At 50.5% G+C, this 26,075-nt stretch overlaps 1 protein-coding gene across 1 annotated transcript in view; it reads right to left on the bottom strand.

Annotated features, from left to right (window-relative positions):
- SLC6A5 (solute carrier family 6 member 5) overlaps window positions 1-22,807 on the bottom strand; it is a 57,769-nt gene extending 34,962 nt beyond the window's left edge. Inside the window, exons 1-7 of the mRNA XM_027532360.1 lie at window positions 22,299-22,807; window positions 20,376-20,915; window positions 17,663-17,801; window positions 14,944-15,075; window positions 14,420-14,593; window positions 6,334-6,475; window positions 3,739-3,871 (exon numbers count right to left, since the gene is read on the bottom strand). Coding sequence (XP_027388161.1) covers window positions 3,739-3,871; window positions 6,334-6,475; window positions 14,420-14,593; window positions 14,944-15,075; window positions 17,663-17,801; window positions 20,376-20,915; window positions 22,299-22,301 — 1,263 coding nt within the window. The 5' untranslated portion in view covers window positions 22,302-22,807. The remainder of the gene's footprint in view (window positions 1-3,738; window positions 3,872-6,333; window positions 6,476-14,419; window positions 14,594-14,943; window positions 15,076-17,662; window positions 17,802-20,375; window positions 20,916-22,298) is intronic.
- Between the last annotated feature and the right edge of the window lie 3,268 nt (window positions 22,808-26,075).

The raw sequence follows: 26,075 nt of genomic DNA, 5'->3' as shown, positions 1-26,075 counted from the left end.
GGGAACCTGAGTGTGAACACTGCCTTAAATGTCACACCCTAGGCACTTGTCCGCCGCACCAGGTCTGGCCCTGGTGTGTGGAATGATGCACTCAGTTTGTTGATGGGGACTGCCGTGATCTGAAAGGGTGCACAGTTTCATGTCTAAATCCTGGGGATGCCTCCGGTGTGAGTCAGGTGTTTGTGGAGGTTTTATCACAGCTAGTTTTCCTGTGTCGTGTGGACTTCAGAACGCACCTGTTTCAGGATGGACTGTCAGAGGCATTAAACTTGAACAGTAATGAATTATACTTGGCCAGAGTGACAATGACGGGTTGATCCGAGCATGCTGGCTGACACCTGGCAGCATCGTCCTCACAATGGGAGCCCTGAACAGGTGGTAAGGCCACCTCCCTCCCAAGGCTGTGCCAGCTAATTAAGCAAGCTTTGTGTCCTTGCCATAACTCTCCAGCAGAGCAGCCCCAGAGGTCAGATGGGCTGCATTTGACCTTCGGGCTGCCTGCTGGTCGCACCAAACTCTGGAATTCTAGCTGCTCAAAGGGAGACTGAGGTCTCATAGAAGGCAACCAGCCACCCGTATCTCCTAGGACCCTGAAGAAGAGGACCTGAGCTTATCTTGCTGCAAGAGAAGAAGGACATCTCTGTTGCTTAGAAATGACAGTCTTGGTGGAACTTCAATCACAAAGAAGCCTGCTATAATGAGGATCTGCAACCGTGTTTCCAAACAAAGCTTCATGATTAATATCTGCACAGCCCAGGGCAGGAAAATAAATCAGGACACATTATTTCTGGCAGTATTCCTCGTTTTTAAAAATTAATTACTGATCCCTAGTTGGAAATCTTTCTCAATGAAGCAGAAAGATAAGTTAGCAGACCTAAAAGAAATGCTTACTTGCTGAAAGCTACTCAAAACTCATTTCAGAGAGAGAGTCCATGATATCTGGCCCCAAGGATTAACGTCTACATCATGCCAACAACTGATTCTGACACCATCCCCCTAAAAATCAGACTGATTAACAAAGACCGATCTAAGAGAAAATACTCCTCAACCCTTGAATTTGCAGATGTGGAAGAAGGGACAAAGTGCCTCCTGGGACTTGCCCAGCTGGCAATGAGAGCTGATGATGGCAGAACAGGGCAGGAGTGCAAGGGTCCTGATTCATAGTGGGGAGACTTTCATCCCCCCAGTGCAAACGATGAGTCTAGAATTCTGCACTTCCATATTCCTAACAGACTCTCCTTGGGAGAGGACATGTAGGGGAAAGAGTCTAGGCTTTAAAGGGAAACACCTGGGTTCAAAGCCCAGGGCTGCCTCTTAGCAGCTGTATGACCTCAGGCGACTTACTTTGATGTGCTTCAGCTTCTCCATCTGTAAAATGGGAAGAAATGTCCTGACCTAGCAGGGGGCTGGGCAGACTGAAGGCGCTAACACAAGAGAAGTACACTGCCTGGCAACAAAGTTTCCTTTCTCTTCCCCTTTTCCCACCAGAGCCACTGCTTTCAAGATGTCAGTATGGCACAGTACCCACTCAATCCATCAATACCACAAAAATGAAAAGAGCTAGTGTTAATTAAGAGCTCCCTATATGCCAGGTATGCAACTTTCACCTAATCTTAGAACAGCTCTATGAGGGATGAAGCATTATTCCCATTTTACAGATGAGGAAACTGAGGTTCCAACGGTTAAATAGCTCGTCCACAGTTACATGACTAGAAACTGATGAAGATGGGATTTGAACTCAGGCTGGTCTGAATCTACAGCCAGCAGGCCATCCTTCCTTGGGTCACCAAGAAGGCGGTGTTATCCCCCTCACCATCACCTCTTCTCCCACCAGTCATACCTTCTAGCCTATCCTGCTAGAGACCTGTCTGGCCTTTGATTATGGTTGAAGTTGTCCTCTCTCCATTTCCAGCTATAAGTGATGGTCTTGCCAGTTCGATTTTGGCTGAGCAAAGGTGTGGTCACTCTTGCTAAGCAACCTCCTATCTGGCCCTTTATTCCCACTCGAAGCTCAGTTCCAAGTCGCAGAAGGTGAGGAGACCCGGAAACCCTTGGGACTCATGGGAAGTTACTGTCAAGGTATGTTAACATTTTCCCCATTTTCTTGTTGGCCTAGAAAAACAATTGCTCCAGTCTCATAATACTCATTCAGAGTCAGTGGGGTCCTCAGGGGTCACGTGATCCCAGCTCTCCTTTTACGGAGGGGGAACTGTCAGAGAGGAAAAGTGCCTGCGTCTCAGCCAGCAGGTGTTCTGACAGAATCATATTAGAGCCAGCAAGTCTTAGACATCACCCCGTCCAACTGCCTTCGCTTTGGAAATGAGAAAACCGTTAGCTCCTGAAATAGCTAAGATAAAGAAAATCTGCTTTCCACTTACTGACAAAAAGATAAATCAAAGCTAAGGGCAAATGTGAAGCCCAGACAGGTTTCATGGCCCAAGTGGAGATGTCCCTACACAGAAAACACCATGGGAAGGGCTGGGGGGCTAGAACCCCGGCCGGCTCTCTCCCCACCTGATATTCAAGGGCCCCACCCGGCTCAGGTGATCCTGACCAAGCTGCCAGAATCCACCATCCAGGCCCACGTGGAACCAGATTACATGGAGGGCACCAGAGGCCTCACAATCTTGTCCACGTGTCTGGGAGAAGACAGACCGCTCCGTGTCGCTGATGGGTGTCACGTGGGGGCTTGGTGGGGGCTGGGAAGCATGCCCAGCGGGTGAAAGCTGGCACAGGCCCTCGGCCCTGTGAGGCCTGATCCTTCCAAAGTGGCTGCTTCTCATTGTGACCACACTAAGCCCTGACCCAGACAACTGGACCATGTCAAACTCCACAACCTATGGACTCAGAGTCCACCATCACATTCTATTCCTTAGGCTTTTGAGACAGTTTGGGTTTCATTCTGAAACATGCAAATGACTCTTAAGGTAATTAAATATTATTGGTTGTCATCAAAGCGATTGGTTAACCATTTAATGGTTTTTTTTTTCTAAAGCAGCAGGAAGATGAGGGGAAACATTGGGCCCCTACTACAAGGTCCTGTGTATCCTGAGGTTACCCACAGGCCCTGCGTGTTGTGCCCTGGAACTAAGCTTGGGGTAGGGATTTCACCACCTCCAAAGGGCCAGCCAAGTGACTACCTAGCAAGAGGGGCCAAGCATGTGCTCGACAAAAAAAATATCCCGCTGGCAGGACCATCACCCTTTACTGCTGGGGGCACATGGGGTGGGAGAGTGTTAGGCTCCAGACAGGAGAAAGGGTATGAAATGCGGAGGGGTCAGCAGCGAGGAGAAGGAATCCACTTTCAATTTTGATCTTATTCCAGCTCCTTGGGAGGAGCAGTGATTGAGTTGGCAGCCAGAACAAGATGCAGAAAGCCAGAGCAGTGATTCTAGAGTTTCGGAGGAGTGACTGAAGCATATCGGGGATTCCCATCTACTGAATGGAAAGCCCGAAAGGAAAGGAAGAAAACCCATCACTGAGCCCCCTGCCATCCCCTAGGAGCCCTGAGAACATCTGTTTCATTTAACCCTTAAAACCTCCTGGGCAGAAAGGCACTATTATCCCATTTTACAGACAGGCATGAAGTCACTTGCCCAAGGCCCCACAGCTACTCAGGGCCAGAAGGAGAATGACACCCACGACCCTGACTCTCTTCCCAGTGCCCTTCGGCTACTCCACCATACAACCTGCCCTGGGTGTCCCAGAGCTTCCTCTCGGGTAAATCCAGACTCTTACTTTTCCTGAAGTCTTGATTCCTTTTGCCAAGGAGGCATACACAATCACCCAAGCCAGGAAGAGGCAGAAGGCTAGTGGCCACCTGATCTCACCAGGATACTCAATCCCTGCAGAAATCTTCAGCACAAAGTACCTGCGAGTTGAAAGGAGAGAAGTGATGGGGGCAGGGTGGGTAGGGAGGGGAGCAGGGAAAGGAAGGAGGAGGTGGGGGAGGTGGCCGTCTGCAGGCTTTCTCTTCCTGCAGAGCCAGGGAGCCCGGAACAAAATCCCAGCATCCCCCAGCCTCCCCACCAGGGGCCGGATTAGATCAGGTTGTGAGGGGTCTGCTGATCAGGGTTCCCGCCCACAGCTGTCTGCAGTGAGACCAACTGAATTTACTCTGCTTTTAATTAATTATGGCCCTAAATGACTTACTGTATAGCACAGGGAACTCAGTATTTTATAATAACCCATAAGGGAAAAGAATCTGAAAAAGAATATATATCTGTGTGTGTATGTGTGTGTGTGTGTGTGTGTGTAACTGAATCGCTGTGTAGTACACCTGAAATTAACATGAGGTGGTAATACAACTATACTTTGACTTGAAAAAATTAATTATGGCCTTGGGCAGGCTCTGAACAAGACTACATCAGCTCCACCATCATCAGCAGCTGCCCCGGAGCAGTGTAACAAATCCAACAGCCTTGGGGGTCCTGGTGCAGCCCCCCTCCCCCAACAGGCATTACAGAGGTTGATTTCTTATATAAGAACACACCACTAACAGAAACTCTAAACTGCCAAGGATGATTTTGTATGTGCTTTTATATTGTTCTACTCTTTTATGAGAATGCATCCCAATAGATTTTTTTATAACTTAAAAAAACAGTACAGAAAGAATAGAAAATGCTGCTGTGCATTTTAGTTCAGGTTGTGATGGGCCCGTCCTGGGGCTGAGGTTGGCTGAAATGGAAACACAGGGCTAGCTGGTCCTTACTCAAGGAACATATTCAAAGACAGATGACCAGCGGCAAATGGAAGGGAGCGGGCACTCATCTGTAGTGGCTGCTGGCCCCTGAAGCAGTCCCGGCCTGGCGACCCCTGAATCCCTGGACAGAGGGCAAACGGGCACCCTCATTCCTGGGGACAGGAGGCTGCATCAGGGACCATGAGTCACCATGACAGACAAGACGATCCCCTCGACTCTGCAACAAGCAAGTCACAGAGCCGTGGGCGGCGGCGGGGGCGGCGCGGGTCTTTCTGTGACCTGAACCAAGGGCCAGCCAGCATCCAGACTCTGCAGCAGGGGTTCCCAACCTCCAGAATCTAATGTCTGATGATCTGAGGTGGGGCTGATGTACCAACTATAGAAATGAAGTGCACGACAAATGTTATGCCCTTGAATCATCCTGAAAGCCTGTGCAAAAACTGTCTCCCACAATACTGGTCTCTGGCTCCAAAACAATGGGGGACCGCTGCTCTAGAGGGCTGCAGACTTGACAGCCAAGTGTCTGGACTTGCTTGGGGAAGCCAAGGGGCCAGCACCCCTCCTGGTCTAGCTGGGGCCCCCTGGGCACAAGGGTAGAGTAGAAGTCACCAAGCGTGGGACCAGCCTCGGCTCCCAAACCTCAGGGGCCGTACTTCCCAAGCACTGAAAAGGTCCCCCAGCCCCCAGGTCCCCATCCCGCAATGAGTAGGCCATCTAATCAATGATTCCACAGCCCCTTGGCCTTCTCAACCACTCCATGGTTTAATAAGGGATGTCGGACAGGCCCAGAGAAGCTCTTGATAACAGTCCCTCTGAGAAACTAAGATGGTCCCAGAGGATTTGCAAAGCCACCAAAAGCAGATGGCAACCCACTCCAGTATTCTTGCCTGGAAAATCCCACGGACGGAGGAGCCTGGTAGGCTCCAGTCCACGGGGTCGCAAAGAGTCGGACACTACTAAGCAACTAAACTTACTTTCTTTTCTTTTCTTTCTACAATACACGTCACTTCCCAGGTGGTGCTAGAGGTAAAGAACCTGCCTGCCAATGGGTTTGATTCCTGGGTCGGGAAGATCCCCTGGAGGAGATGTACAATACACCCGACCACATGGATTATGTGATCAGATTTCAGCCAACCACAGGGTCAGGCTCCTATTTCAATGCTCAGGGTGAATCGAGGCCCACCCTCACTGATCGAGGTTATCTTTAGAGGGGATTTTTTTTTCTCATTCAGCCTAGCTGCCCTTTCTGTTCTACAGGGAATACTCATGTGCCCTCGGAGTCCATACAGGAGAGGAAACTTGGAATAGGAATTCATGGTACTCGGGCAAACCAGCGGGGATATAATGGCCACTTCTTATTATCTAAGCAGAGGCTGCAAATAAGGGGCCCACTGACACATGCATCTTATTTGACATCAGGGTTTCACTTTAACTGATTTGCTAACATTTAAAATGAGAGCCATAAGAATTCGTATTTGATTTCCAGCGTCTCTTGTAAAATGGAAGCCCTGGTACACTGGCCCCATGGGCAAGGAGGGTGCAGAGAGAGGCAGCCCATCCCTCAAGTCCACAGGTTGGATATTCACTAATTTTCTGGGTTTCTCTCGGAAAGTGTTTTTAAAAAATCTTACTTGAAATACTCTTCACTCCCACTGACGAACGTCTTATTGGCCTGGCTGGTGAAGTTAACCATTGTCAAGTTGGGATAGGCGGTCATACAGAAAGTCGAGTTCTTGATCTGTATTTTGGGATGGTCATTGATCACACAGGAATCTGTTCAGGAGAGGACAGAATGAAAACACAGTAAAATCTGTACAGAAAATAGACACTTGTCTTTCCAGCAACTTAAAGACAAAAGCTAAAATATTTCCTAAATATTGGACAGTCACTTTGGGAAGATATTAACTGAGCAAAGCTGGATGCAGATGAATCCCAAAATTGTGTGTTACTCATCCCAGAGCCCCTGGTACCCGCTTCAGCTGTGCCTGGTCCTGGTAACAACAGCGCTTCTTTCTGGAGCGCTCTCTATATGCTAAGCACTTTACATGTGTTATCTACCCTGAGGCTCACAGCAGCCTAGGCTGTGGGTACCACTGCCTCCATCTTTAAGATGAGGAAAAAGGCTCAAAGAGGGATATTAGGTGATTCTACCAAAATCACACAGCTAACGAGAAACAGAAGCAGGATTCAAACCAAGATCCTTATGATTCCACAAAGAATAAATGGCTTGTGGAAATGAATTTTAATCAGACATCAGCAAAGCTGAAGGGCTACTGCCACAGAAGACTCACTAATAAGTTCACCTTGAACCCACTGCCTGGCATGGCAGCCGACACACAGAGGTCCCCTAAATATGCATGCCACGTGCTTCCTGCACACTAACATGAGCTTATGAGTCTGCAACAGGGCTTCTCAACTGGGGATGAATTTGTCCACCAGGGGGCACTTGGCAATGTCTGAGGACATAGTTGTCCCTGTTCAGGGAGCAGGGTGCTCCTGGCATCTAGTGGGCAGAGTCCAGGGATGCTGCTAATCATCAGCAATGCACGGGACAACCCCCACGACGGAGAATTATCCAGCCCCCCTTGTCAATAGTGCAGAGGCTGAGAACGCCTGACCTAGGCTGGAGTGGGGTCGGGGAACTAACCAGATGAGTCGGTGTGTCAGGCACCTTGCTGGAAGCTTTGCCAATTATCCTCTCATAAAAGCCTCCGAAAACCTGGGAGGTGCCTATGGTCATCTTCATTTTACATAGGAAGAAACTGAAGTCTTTCTGATCATGTTACAATATCTCTATGATCCCCTGATTGATATTTTAGATAAAGAGTCCACCAGGATTAATGCCAAAGGATATGTAATGTATAAAGATGCCAAAGTAACACTAACAACAACAACTCTTTCACAGCACTTAGTGAAAGTGAAAGTCGCCTAGTCGCGTCTGACTCTTTGTGACCCCGTGGACTACATGGTCCATGGAATTCTCCAGGCCAGAATACTGGAGTGGGTAGCCTTTCCCTTCTCCAGGGGATCTTCCCGACCCAGGAATCAAACAGGGGTCTCCTGCAATACAGGCAGATTCTATACCAACTGAGCTATCAGGGAAGCCCTCAGTTCAGTTCAGTTAGAACAACAACACTTACACAGCACTTCACCATGTACTATTTTAAATGTCTTATGTGTCTTAAATGTCTTAGATGATTTGACTTGCATCTGCAAATAAAGAAACTGGGCACAGAGAAGGGCAGTTGCTTGCCAAGGTCACACAGCAGAATCAGGAGGCAAACGGTCACTCTCTCTTTGGAGGCCATGCTCTTAGCCACTCTACTTGGAAGCAGAGAACAGGGAACATAAACTCAAACACCTTTAAGAGTCAGGCTGGTGACACAAATGAGAAAGATATAAAATGGAGGGTACAAAGTTATGATAAACAGAGAGCACGACAGAGGATGAGATGGCATCACCGACTCGATGGACATGAGTTTGAGTGAACTCCGGGAGTTGGTAATGGACAGGGAGGCCTGGCGTGCTGCAATTCATGGAGTTGCAAAGAGTCAGACGTGACTGAGCGACTGAACTGAACTGAAACAGAGAGTATGATCTTCCCTGTGTATCTGCAGATTTAATATCCTCGGATTCAACCAACTGCAGACTGAAATGTCGATGGAGGTTGGCTGGATACAGTTTTTGTTGTCCTACACCATTTTATATCCTGCACTGGAACACCTGCAGACTTCGGTATCTGAAAGGGCTCTGGAACCAGTCCCATGAATATTGAGCGATGATTGCACCAGCCAATCCTGCCATGCTTTTCCAGGTGTTCCGATAAAAGATGCAGAAACCCTGGATATTTACATGAAGTCTCGCCATTTTAAAATATTGGAAATAAGGCCAAATTATCTTTAAACACTGTGGACCAAACAAACAAAAACCACGTGCAGCCTAGACATGGTGCATGGACTCCGAATGCGTGTCCTCCATGGCACAGCAAAGCGGGAACTGTGGACTCAGGAATTCCACTAGCTCTGAGAGCTTGGACAAATTCCTTTATCTGTCCAAGCCTCCGTTTTTCTGATCATAAAGAGTCTAGTTTGAAGGCTGTTCCGAGACCCAAATTAAGTGAGACAGATCATGAATGAAACCATCTCATGCAACATCTAGTACACAGCTGGACCTGGTAAAATCTAGCCATAATGCAAATGTCATTGTTACACCTTTTCATGGGGTGAGCATCTCTGATCCTCAACATCGTCTCTCAATTCCACTTGCCAGCCATAAGGCATCTAATGCCTCCCACACAACCTCTCCAGAATATCTGAGGAAGCTGGATAAAATTTAAAGCTGTAATAATAAGAACCCCTTACCTCTGACTGGTTCTTTACACCACAGGTTTTCTAAACAGCAGTACTACTGACACATGGGATCAGAAAATTCTCTTTGGTGGGGAGGCTGTGCTGAGTATTGCAAGGTATTAGCAACATCTCTGACCTCTGCCCACTACATGTCAGGAACATTTATCTTCCCCTGCCCCACTTGTGACAACCAAAAATGTCTGTGAACATTGCAAAATGCCTCCCCCCAAGTCTCTGGGGTTTCAGAAGCACCGCTTTGGGAGTTCTCAAAACACCTTCTTACCCAATATTATCTTCTTGATCAAATAACAGTTTCAGGGGGATTCTGAGCTCAAAACTATCAACTATTTACCGAGGAAGCATTTGTTTCCCCCTCGGGGACCAGAATGAAGTTAATTAAAGCACCACTCATGTCCCTTTCCTGTAAGCACAGAAGCTATTTCTCGCCCTCCTGCCAAAAAGTCCAGCCCTCTGTGATTGGAAGAGATCGCTAATGCACGGGCAAACTCCAAATCCCTTGCTTCCAAATCTGCCACAGAGGAACACGTGGGCAGCTTCCCTAGAGAGCGTCTCTGGGCGTGTCTGGATTACCACTCACCGCCGCCGCAGTGCAAGGTCACAGCGTCCCTGCGGCACTGCGGCCTCCTGCAATATCCCCTCTCACCACTGGGCGGCAGGAGCGCGCTTCCCAGCGCACTGCGCCTTCAGGTCCGCCAGCAAAGGAGCGACGGGCCCTGCCGTCAGCGAGCTCTGCGGCTCAGCAACCCTGAACAAAGAACCGTGATAAGGATCACGCTGAACTGGAAGCGGTTGGAAGGATTCTCTTTACTTGGGCAATTATGAATAAATGAGAGCACACCAAAGACTAGGTAGAAAAGGAATCGTTGAATTAAAGTTCTAATGCAAATTAAGCCATTCTAGAAATAGAAATGGTATTTATGCAATTCCTATTTTAGGTGACCCAGCTAGCTCCTAATTTCAAAAAACAGTCACTGGTCTCACTCAGCAAGCATGGATTAGCCCTTCAACATTACAAATACCCAGAGGGTTGAATGTCCTTAAGGAAAACAGCCTCTTTCACAATCTACACCTTAGAAATGTGTGGCAAGCTCTACCAGGGGACTGAGCCAGGGCAGTACCAGGGTCCTGGCATCTAGTGATGAGGGGGGGTCCCAGGCAGTGGTCCCTAGCAGAGCTCAGGGGCCATGGCATAAAGCTGTTCCTGCTGTAAGTGAAGGTCATAATGGCCAGGGAATCTATCCCGCTTTCCTGGGACCAGCTGCCTGCTATCACAGGGTAGGATGGTTATGGGGTTATAAGAGAGTGGATGAGCTTGGAAGGTCATTTGTGGAACACTGCACTAGGAGACGGAGTTTTTCCACTTCCTAAACAAGGACAGTGAAGCCTGGCATGCTGCCGCCCATGGGGTTGCAAAGAAACGGATACGACTTAGTGACTGAACAACAAAAACAAGCCTCTCTCAGAATGGCCATTTGGGAGGCAGCCTGGGACATCATTGTCTGGACTCGCTTTATTTTATTTTTTTGGTGACACTGTGCAGCATGCAGAATCTTAGTTCCCTGACCAGGGATCGAACCCGTGCCCCCTGCATAGGAGCATGGAGTCTTAGCCAGTGGATCAGCATAGAAGTCCTTGAACTCCCATCTTGTCCAGCAGAGAAATGGGGCTACAAAGTTGTCTGTGTCTCTGCAAGTCATCCCCTTTTCTAAGTCACTTTAGGACCCCACAGGGTCAATACTTATGAAAAGGATAGCCTGTCCCTGGTCACAGAAAATGGTCAAGTTTACAAAGCCCAGCAAAGAACAGATGGAGGGGTTCCATTGAGAGAGGGGAAATTGAGACCTTCACTTTAAACAAACAAAAAATTTTAAACTACCGGCTAAGAATGAGATAAGATCTTCTAAGCCTGTCCACATGCTTCCAGGGAATAGAATGAAAAATGTTCATTTCTCTCTCTGCTCAGAGCTTGCATCATTTTTATGGTTTGTATCATAAGGTGCTTTGCTGTATAATGTCTTCGCTCTGCCTTTCACGTTCCCTGGGATATTATGAGCCAGAAAAAAAAATTCCACAAAACCAGCAATGCCTGCACCCACATGCCTGGCCAGACAATGTGTTCAGGTTGCTGTAAAAACACACACACACGCTACATAAATGTATATGTACATATACATATGCATTCTCCAGCCATAAAGTAAATGCATGTCCCTGATAGAAGATCTAGGGAAACAGAAAAAAAAGAATGGCTCCAAATCTACCAGGCAATATGCGTGTGTCTCTTTCCTGTGTGTGTTCTACCAGCACATTATTGTTAGTAAAAACATAATTATACTATAAATCTGTATCCTGCCTTTACATTTAACATGATGTGCTGATGATTTCCCTATGTTTTATGAATATTCATTTTTAAAGACTATGAAGCATTCTTTAGTCTTTAAAAATGCACTGTAACTTATTTGAACCATGGAATTATTGAATTTTTGTTACTGTTTCCCATGTTTTCCTAGACTATAAATGTGACTACAATGAACAATCTTGAATAGTCCTCACCTGTGTCTTTGATTTTCCTTTAACAGTAGATCCCCAGAAGTGGTATTACTAAGTCAAAACTACTGTTCAAATGAGCTTTCTTTTAAACTCCATAGAATCTCAGCTACAAACACCTAGACAGATGTCACTCTGCCGAGGCTGACAGAATAAAGCCTTCAGGGGCCCTGGATGAGCAGAGAATCAGGGGTCACTGAGACCCAAATCCTGGTGCTGGCTCTACCTAGAGACATGTGACTGGATATTTCCACCCTCTGAGGCTTTGAGTCCACTTTGTCACCTGCAACATAGTGACCATGTCATCTGCCCCTTGGGACTCATAGGGCTCTTATTAGGAATAGCAGAGACATCGTTTATGAAGCTGCTGAGTAGGCTAAGGAGCGGTTAGGACCACGGCCTTGGGAGGCCGGCAAACTTGGTATCCAATCCTAGGTCTACCACAGAGCTAGCTTATGAACTTGAGCTCTAGATTTTTCACCTATAAACTGGAAATAACAATTAAACCCATATGTTGGCTTGTTGTCCATCCTAACATTGGTAATATGAGTTATTAAAGAGTTTTAACATAGTGGTTGATGAGTAGTAAGTGATGCTTGCTATTACTGTTAAGGCTTACAGGGTTGCATAAATACTAATGGATATTGTTAGCAGAGGGAACAGCGTTTCTAAACTACCATCCCTCCCAAGGGACAGCTGCAAGACACCGATCACCATGACCCAAGAAGGCCCTGACGGAAGTGCCCAGGGAAGCTTCCCTGGAGGCTGGATCAAGGCAACAGCCCTCCCCAAGCGGGGCTCCTTCAGAAAGTGACTTCTGCCCCAGACACAATCCTGGATGGACAGTCTGGGCACTGGGATGACTTGAGGCTTTTCTCCACTCCAGACCCCAGGTCCTGGACAATGCACTTTGCCAAAATGACAACCAGGTTCAGGAATCCATTCCAGCAGCAGATCGTCAGTGGTGAATCTGCGAGCAGCTAGCTTACTGAGTGGGGTTCTCTCAGCGGCTTTGCAAAGGTGGCTCTGAGCTGGTAGGGAGCACAGGGCAAGAAGGTGGGCACTCCATTCCAAACGTGGTTAAGGGAAGACTAATTAAGGGCTGTGGGCAAGCGCCAGCCTGGTGGTTCCTACTCCTGGGTGTGCCTGGGGAACTGTAAACACACAGTTTTACAGAGTACTAGACTTCATCCCCGGAGAGTCCACTTTACTTGGTCTGGGCTCGACTCTAAGTGATGTCTTGATTTGCTAGTTCCCAGGTGATGCCCATGAGCAACAGTTTGGGCTGAGAACCACTGCTCCTAAATTTAGAGTTCATCCACATGGAGATTGTAAAGATGAAGGCACGGAAGCCCAGAGAGTCTCGAGGGGCTCTCACTCCTGGTCATTCCGAGAGTGGGCCCCACACCAGCTGCTGTTCAGTCGCTAAGTAGTGTTGGGCTCTTTGGCACCCCATGGACTGCATCATGCCAGGCTTCCCTGTACTTCACCATCTCTCCGAGTTGTTCCAATTCATGTCTGTGAAAGTCCCCACTCCAGGGAATCCACAAAGCCTCATTCTGAGCGCTTCAGGTGCCCTGGGTTTGAATTTGATGAGCATGTCTCTCCAGTGTCAGTTCTCCTGCAACCTCGTCCAAAGGGCCGCCAGTTGGAGGCTGGGTGTGTTGTGGGCATCCACGCATGGGTGTGTAAAAGCACTCCAGTGTGAGTTCCCGCCTTTAGGAATGTGCCTCTCTGGAGGGGGTGGGGTGGTTAGGGATGTGTCGTCTTTCTCTCTTACACACTCAACGCATGTAAGTAACTTCCTTGTTCTGCAGCGTGCAGACTGTCCAGGCAAAAGAGCTGGGTTGGGGGACCGACACTAAGAGACACAGGATTCTGACTGCTTAAAGGGAATAACAGACGTGCTGGGGAAAGAAGAAACTGCGTGCTAACTGGTGTTCATGAAAATGATCAGCACCTTCAAAGGCATCTGGTACTGGCACCTTCTATCTGTGTGCTTTCCAACTCGGATCACATCCTCCACTTCTTTTCTCCTTACAGCAATCCCGTGAGGTAAGCAGATGAAGAATGTTGTTAGCATTTCTGTTTTTCAAATGAGGAAAACTGAGACCCAGAGAGAAGTTACCTGACGCAAATGCACATACCACCAGGGGCAAAACGCCTTACACACCGGAAGCCTTGCAGCCACTCTGCCCTGCCCTCCGCACTGCCACACTTTTGCCCTTGACCTACCAAACTGATGGTTCCCCCAAGCCCCCGAGCCCCAGAGTGTTTCAGGTCTGAACAAGTGCTCCCCAGGAACACTCCCCGCCTCCCCAGACAGCCTTCCCTCTTCTAGGCACTTCGCTATGTTCCTTTCTGTCAGAGGTCTGTAGGTCAAGCATCTCATGTGTTTACCTCATGCTCTGGGCAGCATCGTGTGAAGTGTGGACCCAGGCTCACATGCCTCACTCTCCTAGACTCTAGACCTCATTGCTTTACAGACTGTACCATGTGCACGAGTCACCAGGGGACACCACTGTAGCCAAATCTAGTAAGTCAGACTACTTGATGGACTTGTAATTCTACATTTTCAACAAAGACTCCAAGCTATTCATGAGCAAACAAGAATTTGACTACCCAGCCTAGGCCATGAGTCTCTTAAATATTAGAATTAACCATATTTGAGGGTGGTTTTCATCTCTGTACCCCCAGCATCTAGTATAGAGCCTGCAAACATAATAGGTGCTCAGTTCATCCTCCCCGAATGAATGAATGAATGAATGAACGATTCGCCTGCTGCAGGTATATCCAAACTTACCTAATAAAAGTTTGGTTTTGTCTTTGCATTCCGGCGTGTTCCAAGGGTTGTTGCAGGAGCCCCAGGGCAGCACAGACACAAAGGAGGCAAACAGGTAGAAAAGAGTGTAGCAAATAATCACATTGTAGTATATGGCTATTAGGACGGAGATGATCAGCATTGCGATGCCACAGCCTGTGGAAGCAAAAGGTTCAGGGATTCGTTTCCTCCAGATCCTGTGGAATCCTTAACGGTTGGGCGCAGGGGAGGGGAATGTGGGTGCTGGCTCCCTCTTACAGACGGACACATTAATAGTGGAATAGACTCTGTGTCTACAGGGACATCAAGACATTCTGCCAGGAACAGGGTGATGCCAGAGATGATCTTGGGCCATTCTTCAGAGGGCCCCAGTGGTGAAACTGATCAAATAGAGAAGGAAGGAGTGGGTTCTCCCAATCACAGAAGCAGGTCTCACTCCCTGGGGCCCTTTGGTGCCAGAGAGGGCAGGGAAGGGCTGAGGCAGCTGGGAAGCAGGAAGCACTCACCTTGCAGGGCTGGGATGGCCTTCCACACAGACACCGGCCCCTGGCTGGCAAACTGGCCCAGGGACACCTCTAGGAAGAAGATGGGCAACCCTGCCAGAGCCAGCATCATTAGGTAAGGGATGAGGAAAGCACCTTGGAAAGAGAGAGTGGGAGGTGAGAGCTCAGAGAGGCCCAAGCGGGCAGGCTCCATCCTCCCCCTCAGGAGTGAGCTCCCTGCCTTCTCCAGGAAGCTTTTGATATTCCAGCTCAACCGAAGCACCCAGGGACATATAGGAACCATCCTCTAAACAATGCCAGGGTACCCTGCAACCAGACAATTTTTTTCAATTCCCCATTGGATGGGTCGTTGAGGGTTGCATGCTGAGTGTGCTTTATTCTTTTCTTTTTCTTAGTCTAGTACTTCAACATTCTCAAATTAAGCCCTTCCTTCCAATGTTCAACAAATCCACACTTCTGATTCACTGCTGGACTCCGTTTTGGTGAAATCTCATTGGCATCCCAGCTCTCCAAATCTGCTAAGCTAGACTGCAGGGGCCCTTGACTTGAGTCACCTGTACACCTTCTACCAACCAGATGGGTGGTAGGGACATCTTTCCCCCCTACCTCAGCCTTCACACAGATCTCCACTTCCTTCTCCATGTGAGAAGTCCCTTCCATCCTGCAAGGTCAGTCAGTGCAAATGCCTCCTCCTCCAGGAAGTCTCCCTTCTCTACCCTCCCACAGCACCTCCCCTCCCAACACCAGGTACTTGACAATATTTATGTGGGTGTCTTATCTAGACTGTGGGCTTCTGATGATGTTGATCCTTCCTTTCTGTTCTCTAGAACGCCCAGGCCACGGCTCCGGGAGCTGGCAGGTCTCCAGAGACTGGCTGAGGGTTCCTGGGGGTTCTTCATCCTCAAGGATTCTTTGGGGTTGTTTGGTAGGAGCTTGGGGAATAGCCATGATCTTTGAAAAGGTCTAGACCAGGGAGGGCTGTTGCACAGTCAGAACCAATTTGGGGACTCATGACAGAGTCCCAGAACACTGGGCTCCACAGAAGGAAAGCTGATCTTTCTCTTGTCAGTTCCTCCTCCTGGAAGGGCCTTTCCTACCAGGGCCTCTCCAGAGGAGGAAGGCCAGGGACTGCTGGGGAGTAAAACCGGGGCTCTGGCTTTATCCTCTCCTGAATGGGTTTTAGAGAAAGATGTGGATCGTGCAACCCTTCTCTTTTGTTCCTGGGAGGGAGGAAGCAAGCGAGCCCTCCATCCCCTCCCCTCCATCCCCTTGAAGGAGCTGGAGCCGAAGTGCTTGCGGAAGAGGTTACCTCCCCTCCTGGTGGCTGGACTCAACTCCCCATGCAGCCGGGCACTTTGTTTTTCTCAGATCGTGGGCAAAGGGCGAGTAAAGCTCGTCCAGCAGAGCCTCTGGCTGCAAAGCTGCCGTGCTCCCTGGACTGGAACCCCCTCCCTCACCCACCCTGGCTGTCCGCCCCCTTTTCTGGCACTGGAAGCTTTATCACAGCACCCTGGTCTGGGGACTCCCTGCAGAGAATGAGCGAAACACAGCTGGGGCGGCAGTCTTCGTGTAACCAGCGTGCTGCTTCTGTTTCCAGGGCACCCCTCCCTGATCGTAACCACCCTGCCCTCCTCATAAATACTTGTCAACAGTGTCCTAATTTGGAATCAGGGGGAGGGGTGTTAACATATTTTTCCATTTTCATCATCACGTGGCTGCACCTGTCCCTCCTCCCTGTACCTGGAGAGCTCACCCAGAGACCGAAAAACAAAGAAACAAACAAACAAAACCCAAACCCTTAAGCTGCCTAACCCGATGGGGTGAGGGGCGCATTTCTTATCTCCTTGGTCCAGTTGAGAAGCTGTGAAAGAGAAACTGAGGCGCAAATTCCTATTTGTAAAGGGGGCTTGGCTTAGCCCCACCCTGTGGTGCCTCAGTGTGGCCAGGGCAAGCAAAGGGGACCCTGGATGTGCCGGGTCCCTCCTCAGTGGGTACAGGAGAGGCACAGTGGATCCTAGAGGCCTGGCAGCTGGCACGTGAGTGACTGGCACCCACCCCATTTTAGAAACGGTTTTCCTTCCACCCAGTGAGGACAAATGCAACGGAAACCGTTTTTGCTAAAGTCAAAATTAGCCCTGCTTGCTCCCAAGAGGACGTATCTGTGTGAGCACTTCCACTGGATTCTCAAGACCACAGCCCCTCGCCGCTCTGCACCCACCTCCTGGCTCGCCTGCATCCTGTCCTCTGCACGACCCAAGTGCCCAGCAGGCTCAGATTTCCAGGTTACTATCTTACCACGTACTTAATTCGATGTCCGGGACGGCACAGCTCCTGGCTCTAAAACTATTCATGTGCGAGGAGGGCATCAGGTACCGAAATACTTGTGGGCTAAATTAGGATTTATTTGAACTCGCCTGCATCAGTGTTCACCTGAATCAGGACCCAGCCTCCCAAGTGGTCAATGGGGCCTCGTGGAAACCCATCTCTCCCCTGAGCTCCATCTCCAGATAAAAGCCTCCTGGATCTAGCACCAACCAGGTATGGTAGCTCCTGCTCTCCAGCTTCCCACAGATGCCTATAGGGGATGGAGCTGGAGTGTGAAGGGCCTGCCCAGAGCCTCCTCTCTCAGCCTGAGTCCCCAGATTTTGTATCTCCTGCTCTGTGTCCCCCGCCAGCCCACAAGTGCCCGCCCAGCCTGGGGGAAAGAGCGGAAAAGCCATACCTCCCCCGTTCTGGAAGGCCAGGTAGGGAAACCTCCAGACATTGCCCAGCCCCACTGCGTACCCCACCATGGACAGGATGAAGTCCAGTTTGCTGGACCAGTTCCCTCGGGCCTTATTCTCATCCCCTTGCTCGTCCTCCTGGGGGCGGAAAAGCACATTGTCGGATCACAGCCCTAGGTAGGTCGGCAGGCAGGTCCCATTCCACCCCTCCATCCCTCCCCGCTCAAAGCTGAGGGTCCTTCCCAGCAAGCAGGCCCCCACTTTTCACACGAGGATGCATCGGCAGGCAGGGCCCTGACCCCTCAACCCTGCACGCTTTCAGCAGGCAGGCTCCCAATTCTGATGTGAAGATCCATTTCAAGAGACTCTTGAACCCCCTCTTTCCCCAAATCCCGCAGTCAAGTCACACCAGCAAGCAGCTTTCCCCAAACCTTGAACCTGTAGGTTGATTGCAAGCAGATCCCTCCATCCCTAACCCCTGACCAAGAGTTCCTTTGGCAAGCAGGCCCCAATATCATGCCTAGGGTCCCCAGCAAGCAGGTTCCTAAATAACCCCTACCTCCCCAAATTCCTCAACACACCCTTTTCTCTCTCTCTCTCTCTTTTTTTTTTTGGACTCCATGCTAAGGCCAGAAAGAGAGCTGCAATTCCTGAAGCCAGCCAGAGCCCCTGCATCACTCTCTCCAAAGCCTACGGGCAGAAGCTGCCTCTCAGCTCATTAAAGGGGCGCCTTTCAGCTCTAGGGAAAGGGAGATGGGAAGGAGGGAGCTTTAGGGGTGAAACAAGAGGGGGACGGATAAAGACATGGAAAGAGACAGGACATCAAAAACCTTGAGTTCTGGTCTACACTTTATCCTACCCAGCTGGATAACCACAGGCAAGCCACTGGCTCTCTTGGAGCTTCTGTGTCCCCATCTGTAAACTGAGGGGTTCAGAATCACAGTCTTCCGAGGCACCCTCCCGCTCCTGCAGTCTATGGGTTTGAGGGTCTCACCTCTCCAAGCACACACTAAGATGCTCTATTTGGGCACTCCCTAGTTCTGGAATGCCTTACTGCAAAGCAGAAGGAAAAACTGCAAATAAACTCAGAAAGTGTTCAGGACACCCGGACATGACACAGAGCTTCCAGGGACCTGAGCCCTGGTCCTTCTCAGTCACGTTCTCCCTCCTCCGTTACCCTCCACCTCCTATTCTAGCATTCTGGCCTGTCCACACTGTTCCACAGGCCATGGAGGATAAAGAAGCAGCTGGCAAGATGGGAAGAAGATCTAGGGGAGAGAGGAGGAGGGGCAAGGTGGGTGGCAGAAAGACAAGAATCAGAAAGATGGGCAGAGCTGAAAATAGGTAAGGGCAGGGCTTGATCTACACTGCCCATCTTTAATATCCCCGCTACACACCTCTCACACACATACCATCTCCAGCTCCCTCCCCCTTCAATTCTTCCAGGGCTAGAAAGGGTGGGAGTTCCGGCTCCTTTTGCCGCAGTGCGGAGGTTAAGCAAGACATGTGAGACAAATTTTCTGCCTCCACCTGGGGTCACACTCTTGGGCACATGCTGTCACAGGCAGTTAATGCAAACCCTCCAGAGGTTCACCCCAAGAGTAAGGGCGAGTGGGAAAGCCTAAGCTTACATCCATTTCTAGTTATTTCAACAGCTGAGCTCTTGCTGTGTGGATAAGCGTGTGTGTGTGTGTGTGTGTGTGTGTGTGTGTGTGTGTGTGAGTCTACAAACACTAGAGTAACGAAGAAGGGCTACATAAACCCTAGATCTCACACAGGGAGGTGTGCAGGTTCAAGAACCCCCCCACTGGATACACAGGCTTAGCCCTTGAGCTAAGAGGAGAGGAGGCTGTGGAGAGGCACACAGTGGGAAAGGACGAGCTGAAGTCTATGAAACAGGATGGAGGGAAGAAATCAGAGAAGGAGGGGAGAGACTGGAGGGAGTGGGAGAAGACAAAAGCCCATATGGGAGGAGGGCCACCAGCAACAGCTGCCTCCTCCCCCACTCAGGACTGGGATTTGTTTTGTGGGTTTTTCATGCCTCTGGTTGAATCTAAAGGATCAAATGCACAGGTGAATCCAGGTTTGTAGGGCCTGGAGCTTATACAATTGAGAGGAGTACTCTAAGAAAAATATATACACGAAATTTGGTACAGGTTTTGGAAAAGATAGGCTCTGAGGCTTAAACTTCAGTAGCGGCCTCATATAAACTACTTATCAAAGGAGTTATCACGATTATTGTAACTTGCAGTACAAAGCCCACAGGACTAAACCATCATTCCTCCCTTCCCCTCTGGCCAGGTTTTTCTCTGCATTTTCTTCTCCTTTTTAAATTAAGTTAAAAAAAAAAAAGATCCAGTGGTTAGCAAGAAGGGGAGTCCTGTCTGCAGAAAGGGGGAGGAATCTAAATGCCTCAACTGCGTGATGAGTCTGCACCTGGATGGCCGCTACCACTGAGGCTGGGAAGGAGCAGATAATGGCAGCTCCCGAGGTCTCAAGCCCTCTGGCAGGGTTGCGGCAGCCCTCCTGCCCCGAACTAGCGACCCCTCAGCGCAGTGCGAGTTTCCGAAGCCCCAAAGCTGCCTCCCGCATCCATCACCTGGCACTGCCAACCGGTCTCCCCATCAGCACACGTGCACCCGCTTGGGCCTGGCTCGCCTCTCCCGCGGCTGGGGAGCAGGAGGCGGCGCGGCTCCAGCCCGACCTGCTTACCTGGGTGGCAGCGGTGGCCACGCTGCCCGGGAGCACGGACGTGATTCCATCCGTGCCCAGCACCACGGTGCTCTGGCTCATATTCACCCAGCCTACGGCCGGGGTATTGTTCCGCTCCAGGGTGCCCTTCCCCACACTCACATTCGCATCCCCCTCCAGGCCCCGCAGGGCCGTAATCTTACAAGGCAGCGCGTTGCCGGGCCCGGCTCCCCCTGAAGGAGGGGCGGTCTGCGCACCGTGCGCCTCGCTCCAATCCCGCAGACCCGCCGAGGCCGCCGGCGACCGCAGGCTACTCAGTTTGCAAGCCCCCGCTCCTCCGGGCCGCTCGGCCTCGCAGGCTCGCGCGTCGGGGGCATGGAAAGTTTGCGCGCCGGTGGAAGCGGACCTGGGCACACGCGGCGGCGGCGCGGCGGTGGCCGCGGGAAGCTCCTGCTCCGGGCTCGTCCTGGGTGCGCACGGGCCATCGTGGTGGCCCGAGGGCACCGCCGCCTCCAGGCTGTTGGCTGGTTGTTTATTCATTTCCTTGGGAGCACTGCAATCCTGCGAACACAACGTGAAGTTCGTGCAAAACAAGTCACGGCAGCCTTAAAAAATACCTGTATCCACATATAGAGACGTTCACAACTCAGATCCAGACAGAAGATCCAGGGAACAAATTGGAATCTGGATTTTTTTTTTTTTTTTCCCTTCTCCAAGAAAAACTGTAATCAGTATTTCTCAATCTGTCTCCCTTCAGATGACATAAGGAAGCTAATATTCTCCTCCCTGATAGAAGGTGAACTAAAAAAAGATGCAGAAGTGTTTTTTGGAAGGGGGGAGAAAAGGAGGGTGGAAATAGCCCTACAGCCATGAGCTCCTCGCCTTCTTTGGATTTCACATCATGGCTTTGGGTGCCCACGGTCCCCATCACCATTGTAGAAAGATTCTTTAATTTTCCGCCCCATTTCCTTTGTCATTCAACAATGCACATTTGCTGCTTTTTTTTTTTTTTTTTTTTTTTTAATAAGCGATAGACAAGCTGTGGCCACAAAAGCTGATGCCCTGGCACCTGCAAGTGTCTGAGCCCAAATCTGTTATGTGAATCCCAGCGATCCCAAAACTACCCACACCTGCCAGGTAGTAAAGGCAAGGATAAGGAAAATGACCAAACAGTAACAACAGCCCCGCAAGAACAACAATAAGCCAGATTTAAACACAAGACAGTAACCAGGTTTATTTTACACAGCCTACATTCACTTCCAGATTCCTAGATATGCAAAAGAACCTGAGAAGATTTTTGGTCCTCCCCACTCCCCAAGAATAGCTATTCACAAGAGTTTAATACCCATGCCCCTATACTGGCTTAGGAACTGAAACTCAGGACCACTAATTTTCACTTGCTTTCTCCCAATTGAGAATGAAAATAACTGCCAGCAATATATATATATATATATATTTTATCCACTTTCTCTCTTCATGTTATCTTTCAGGGCTTCATAAATATTAGTACCACCAATTACTATTATACTGTAAGAATAATCATATTACCTTCACCTCAGCCATACCTAACCTTCTTGCACAAATGCATAGGTCAGAACTCTTTAATTTGCACCAAATTAAGTATCTCAGCTCCAGCCAGCATTCTTATCTCAGTAGCCTCTAGTACTCCGTGGCTCTCTTCAGTATTGGCACCTGGCTTTTCAGCACCAAGGACAGTTCCCAGAAGAGCGGGATTAGGAGACACTTCCAACCTCTTAGCTCCAGCGCCTCAGAAACCTCTTTCCCACCCCCAGGTGATGCTTACAACTATAATGTACCTATGGTTGTCTTCCCTTTGCCTTTCAGAATATATAGAACATTTCACAAAGAAATATCCAAAACGAATCTGCCCTTCCTACCCTCGCAGCCCCCTCTCCTCTTAAAAGAACAAAAGCAAACACTCACCATGTCTGAAACGGGCAACAGAGTCAACGAGTAGCGAGTGAGACCAGCTATTGACAAGACTGGGTTTGGCTCCAGCAAGAGGCGCTTTCTATATCTCCTTGGGAAAGGCCGGGTTTGCGTCAGTGCAAAGCAAGGTGCCCTTCGTTTGACATTTTCTTGATAATACAAGTTTGATAAATCATTACCCCCTTGGATTCGAGTTTTAAAGGGACATCAGCTGAGAGTACACTGGCCAGTTGTCACTCAGGCGGGAGGGGGCTGCGTGTTCGGCGTGACTCATGTGGGTCTGATTACTAAACCGAAGCCGGCGGGAGGGGATGACAGTTTTCCTCCTCCTAATTAACGGAAACATGGGAGGGACACGTCCCACTGCACCCAAGCCGAGGCGCAGCCACCAATGGATCGGATTGGGCTGCCGAGGTGGGTGTAGGGGAAGGAGTTAAATCACTGTCGTGTTTCCTTCTTTCTCCTCGGCTAGATCCCCTTGCCACCTCTCGAAACCTGCAGGAAGAAGATCCCGCAGTATTACGCTACAGAGATCGAAGGTCTGCATGAAGCACCACAGACCTGCAATGGCTGTGCACAGGGCCCCTGCATTTAAAAGGCTGTACCAACCTTGTCTGTACCTGACTTCAGATTCCCAACCTCCCTGTCAATTGGTGTTGGGGGGATCCTTAAAAAATAGGTCTTCGCTTAAAAAATTGAGGTCTAGTGTTTGCATTTCTACGTTATCTCCATGAACACAATGAAGAGACATTCCTAAATAAAATTAGGATTATTCTCATTGCATGTTTTAAGCTCTTCTGACAATATTATAGAGAAATAAAAAAGAAATTATTCCCAGCACTGATCTGGTTCTTAGGTTACTTTCAAAGTCAAAGGAACTCCATTCTTTCTTCCTGTCCCTGTTGATAAAAATCCACCACAGGCAGGGAATGACGCACAAAGTGTAATAGACCCTCCAAATCACCATCCTCGGCAGCTGGGCAGCAGGGCTGGCCCTCCGGGTGCCAGCAGAGGACGTTCTACCATACTGAGGCTAGGGTGGCCGCGGTGAGAAAAAAAGACGGGCTTTCCTGTTGGTGTAAAGCAATGACTGCAGTCATAAGACAGGAAAGACACCTTTACAAAAGGGATAGTTTGGAGACTGGCAGGGGGATCGTAGCAAACGCTCCCCCTCTGGCCGAACCGGTTCTGGGAGCTCCAGGCCTTGGAAACGGGGAGCTCCGCAAAGCATTCTGTCCCTACCCTGCTGCCCGCAGCCGTGCCCACTGCCTCGGGGTCGGCGGCGTCGCAGTCGACTGGGCTGTCCCCACGCGGCGTGAGGACAATGCCGCGGCGCCCGCTGGCGAGGCTGCGGCGGCAGATTGCGGTGGGCGCCCAGGGCCTTCCTGCCGGGTCCCTCCCGCCTCCTTCCGAGCCGCGCCAGTGCACGCGGATGCCTCAGCTCACTGGCTCTGCCCCTCCAAGAGCAGCCGGCTAGGGACCCACGGTCTGCAGGATGATGGAAGGGGGAGAGGTTCCCTGAAGTGCCATTCCTCCCCAAGTTTCCTGGGGGTGGGGGGAGCTTCAGGCCTCTTTCCATTGTAGTTTTGATTGAACATTTATTAAGATCTCAACATTGAACAACCGTTCAAGGGCTTTCCATGAATGGGCTTTTCCATTTAGCTTCAAAAACAGTTTTGGGGAAACTCCCAGTTAGAAAGCGGGAGACAGAGGTTCAGAAAGTCACCTTCGAATCCTGGAGAGTCTTCCCAACCCTCCCACAAGGCCGTCTGGGGGCCCGACAGCGCTTTCCAGGAGGGAAACCCAGCTAGGTGGCAGAGAGGGGAAGAAGGCAAGTGGAGTGGGACTGTGGTGGGCTCTCGTTGCAGGAGGGTGAGAAGAGCAGGTGAGGCCAGGAATCCCACATGGGGCGCTTGCTTCGACCCTGGCGGGATCGTGGAAACACCCTGGACTCCCGGAGCCACGGGGAAATCCAATGGGCTCTGCCAGGCGCTTCTTCCCAAACAGTCCGCAAAGAGTCAAAGCAGGATTCGAGAACTTAGGTAAACGGCAGGCAAGGCAGCCCTGAATTTCTGCGCCAGGATGCGCACCCTTAGATCCGGGTAGGCCTTGCCCTCCCGGCCCTGGGCTGACTTCCAAAAGACAGTCACGACTTCTAAGTCAGTTTTCGCAATTTGCATTCGAGCCGCCCCCGCCAAGTGCCAGGTGCCAACGCATCGACGCTCCGGGGCGCACGGACGTCCCGGCCCGGGCGGGAGAGAGCAAAGTGCGCAGAGGCGGCGGCGTGCTGCTGTCCTGCCGCCCCGAGCCCTGGCTCAGCCCCCCACCCCCGGGTCTGACGTTTCCTCCGCAGGCCCTCCCCGGCCAAGTGCGCACTCGGTTCCCCCGCGTGGGGCCCGACGTGCGTCAGGCCCTTTGGAGATGGTTGAAGCGGAGGCTGCAGGGCGTTAGCGGAGGCGCTGCTTTGGCTTCCCACCTCCTCCCCTTCCAGTGGCTAGATCCTGCAGAGGAGGGGCCGCGTGGAGAGGGCAGCGGGAGTGCGGAGCGGGGAGACCTAGATGGGTCGATCTGAAGTCGACTGGGGTGTGGAGGGGCGGGCATCAGCCTAGCAGCAGGGCAGGGGTGCAAGGGCTGGGGAGAGCGCGGGGCGGTGGAGGGGAGGCGAGGGAGAGGCGGGCAGCGCCGAGGAGGGAGCCGCAGTATTAAAATACGAGAAGGCTCCGGTCCTGCCATTGCAGGCCTCCATCCCCCGCCCTCTGCCGCCGCCTGTTTGGAGTGATAATCTGGCTCTGAGCACCGCCGCCGAGCAGGCCGTAAATCCGCATCCATCAACGCGCAGCCATTCGGTCGGAATTAGCCAGTCACTACGGCCTTAATTACTTTGTCAAAGATGAAAAATAGTAATTGATTTTGCCCTGGATCGCTCTGCTCCCCCTCCTCCTCTTGCAGTTAAGCAAATAAATAGCTATTTTTGAAAACTCGTGTCTCCCCGGCGGGATGTGGAGGTGGGGAAGGGGCAGAATTTAGTGAAAAAGAGGCCATCCAGTGGCAGCCCTGACGCCAGCGCTTGTATCAGTCGCAGGGGGCAAACTGGGACCCAGGCAGGGGAGGACTAGGAGCTCAGCCTTGCGCCTTCAGGATGCTGCCTTCAACCGCGCTAGAGGAGGAAAGAAAGGGCAGAGGAAGCGGCGTGTAACAAGCCCTGGCTCTGGTGTTAGCCCGGCGCTTGCGGTGCCAGATTCCTCGCGTCCGCAGGGCAGCAGGTGACAAACAGCTGCCCGGCCAGTTTGACAGAATGGCGAAGAAACTTGCCTAAGGTCAGAGCGCAGAGCCAGAATTTGAGCCCACGTCAGTGCTGACTCTGGTCCGTTGTCTGTATCTATGTTCAGATGATTTTGCTGTGAGCCACAAAGACCTAAAACTTCTATAGATGACAGGTGCATGGACTCGATATGGGTTTCAGGTGACAGTGACAAAACAGTAGGAAAGCCATGCAGTATTTTTGTCCCTCTAGTCTGCTACCGCGTGGTTCTACTGGAGTGCTGTTCTCTGTTAAGAATGGGGGTTCTGCCAGACACACTACACCACCTCCTGGCTCTGTGACCTTGGGGAGAAATTCTCAATCTGTAAAATGAGGATAATAAGAATATGTATTAACCTCCCTAAAGGATTGTTTGTGGATTAAATGGAAGTATGCCTGTGAAGTACCTACACTGAGGCTGGATGCCTGGTATTCTTTCAATAAGCAATGGTTATTTTCCAGACTTCAAG

The sequence above is a fragment of the Bos indicus x Bos taurus genome, chromosome 29 (assembly GCF_003369695.1).
Source record: "Bos indicus x Bos taurus breed Angus x Brahman F1 hybrid chromosome 29, Bos_hybrid_MaternalHap_v2.0, whole genome shotgun sequence".
Lineage (NCBI taxonomy): Eukaryota > Metazoa > Chordata > Mammalia > Artiodactyla > Bovidae > Bos > Bos indicus x Bos taurus.
Note: the sequence above shows the minus strand (reverse complement) of the source record. Positions and strands in the feature narration are given on the sequence as shown.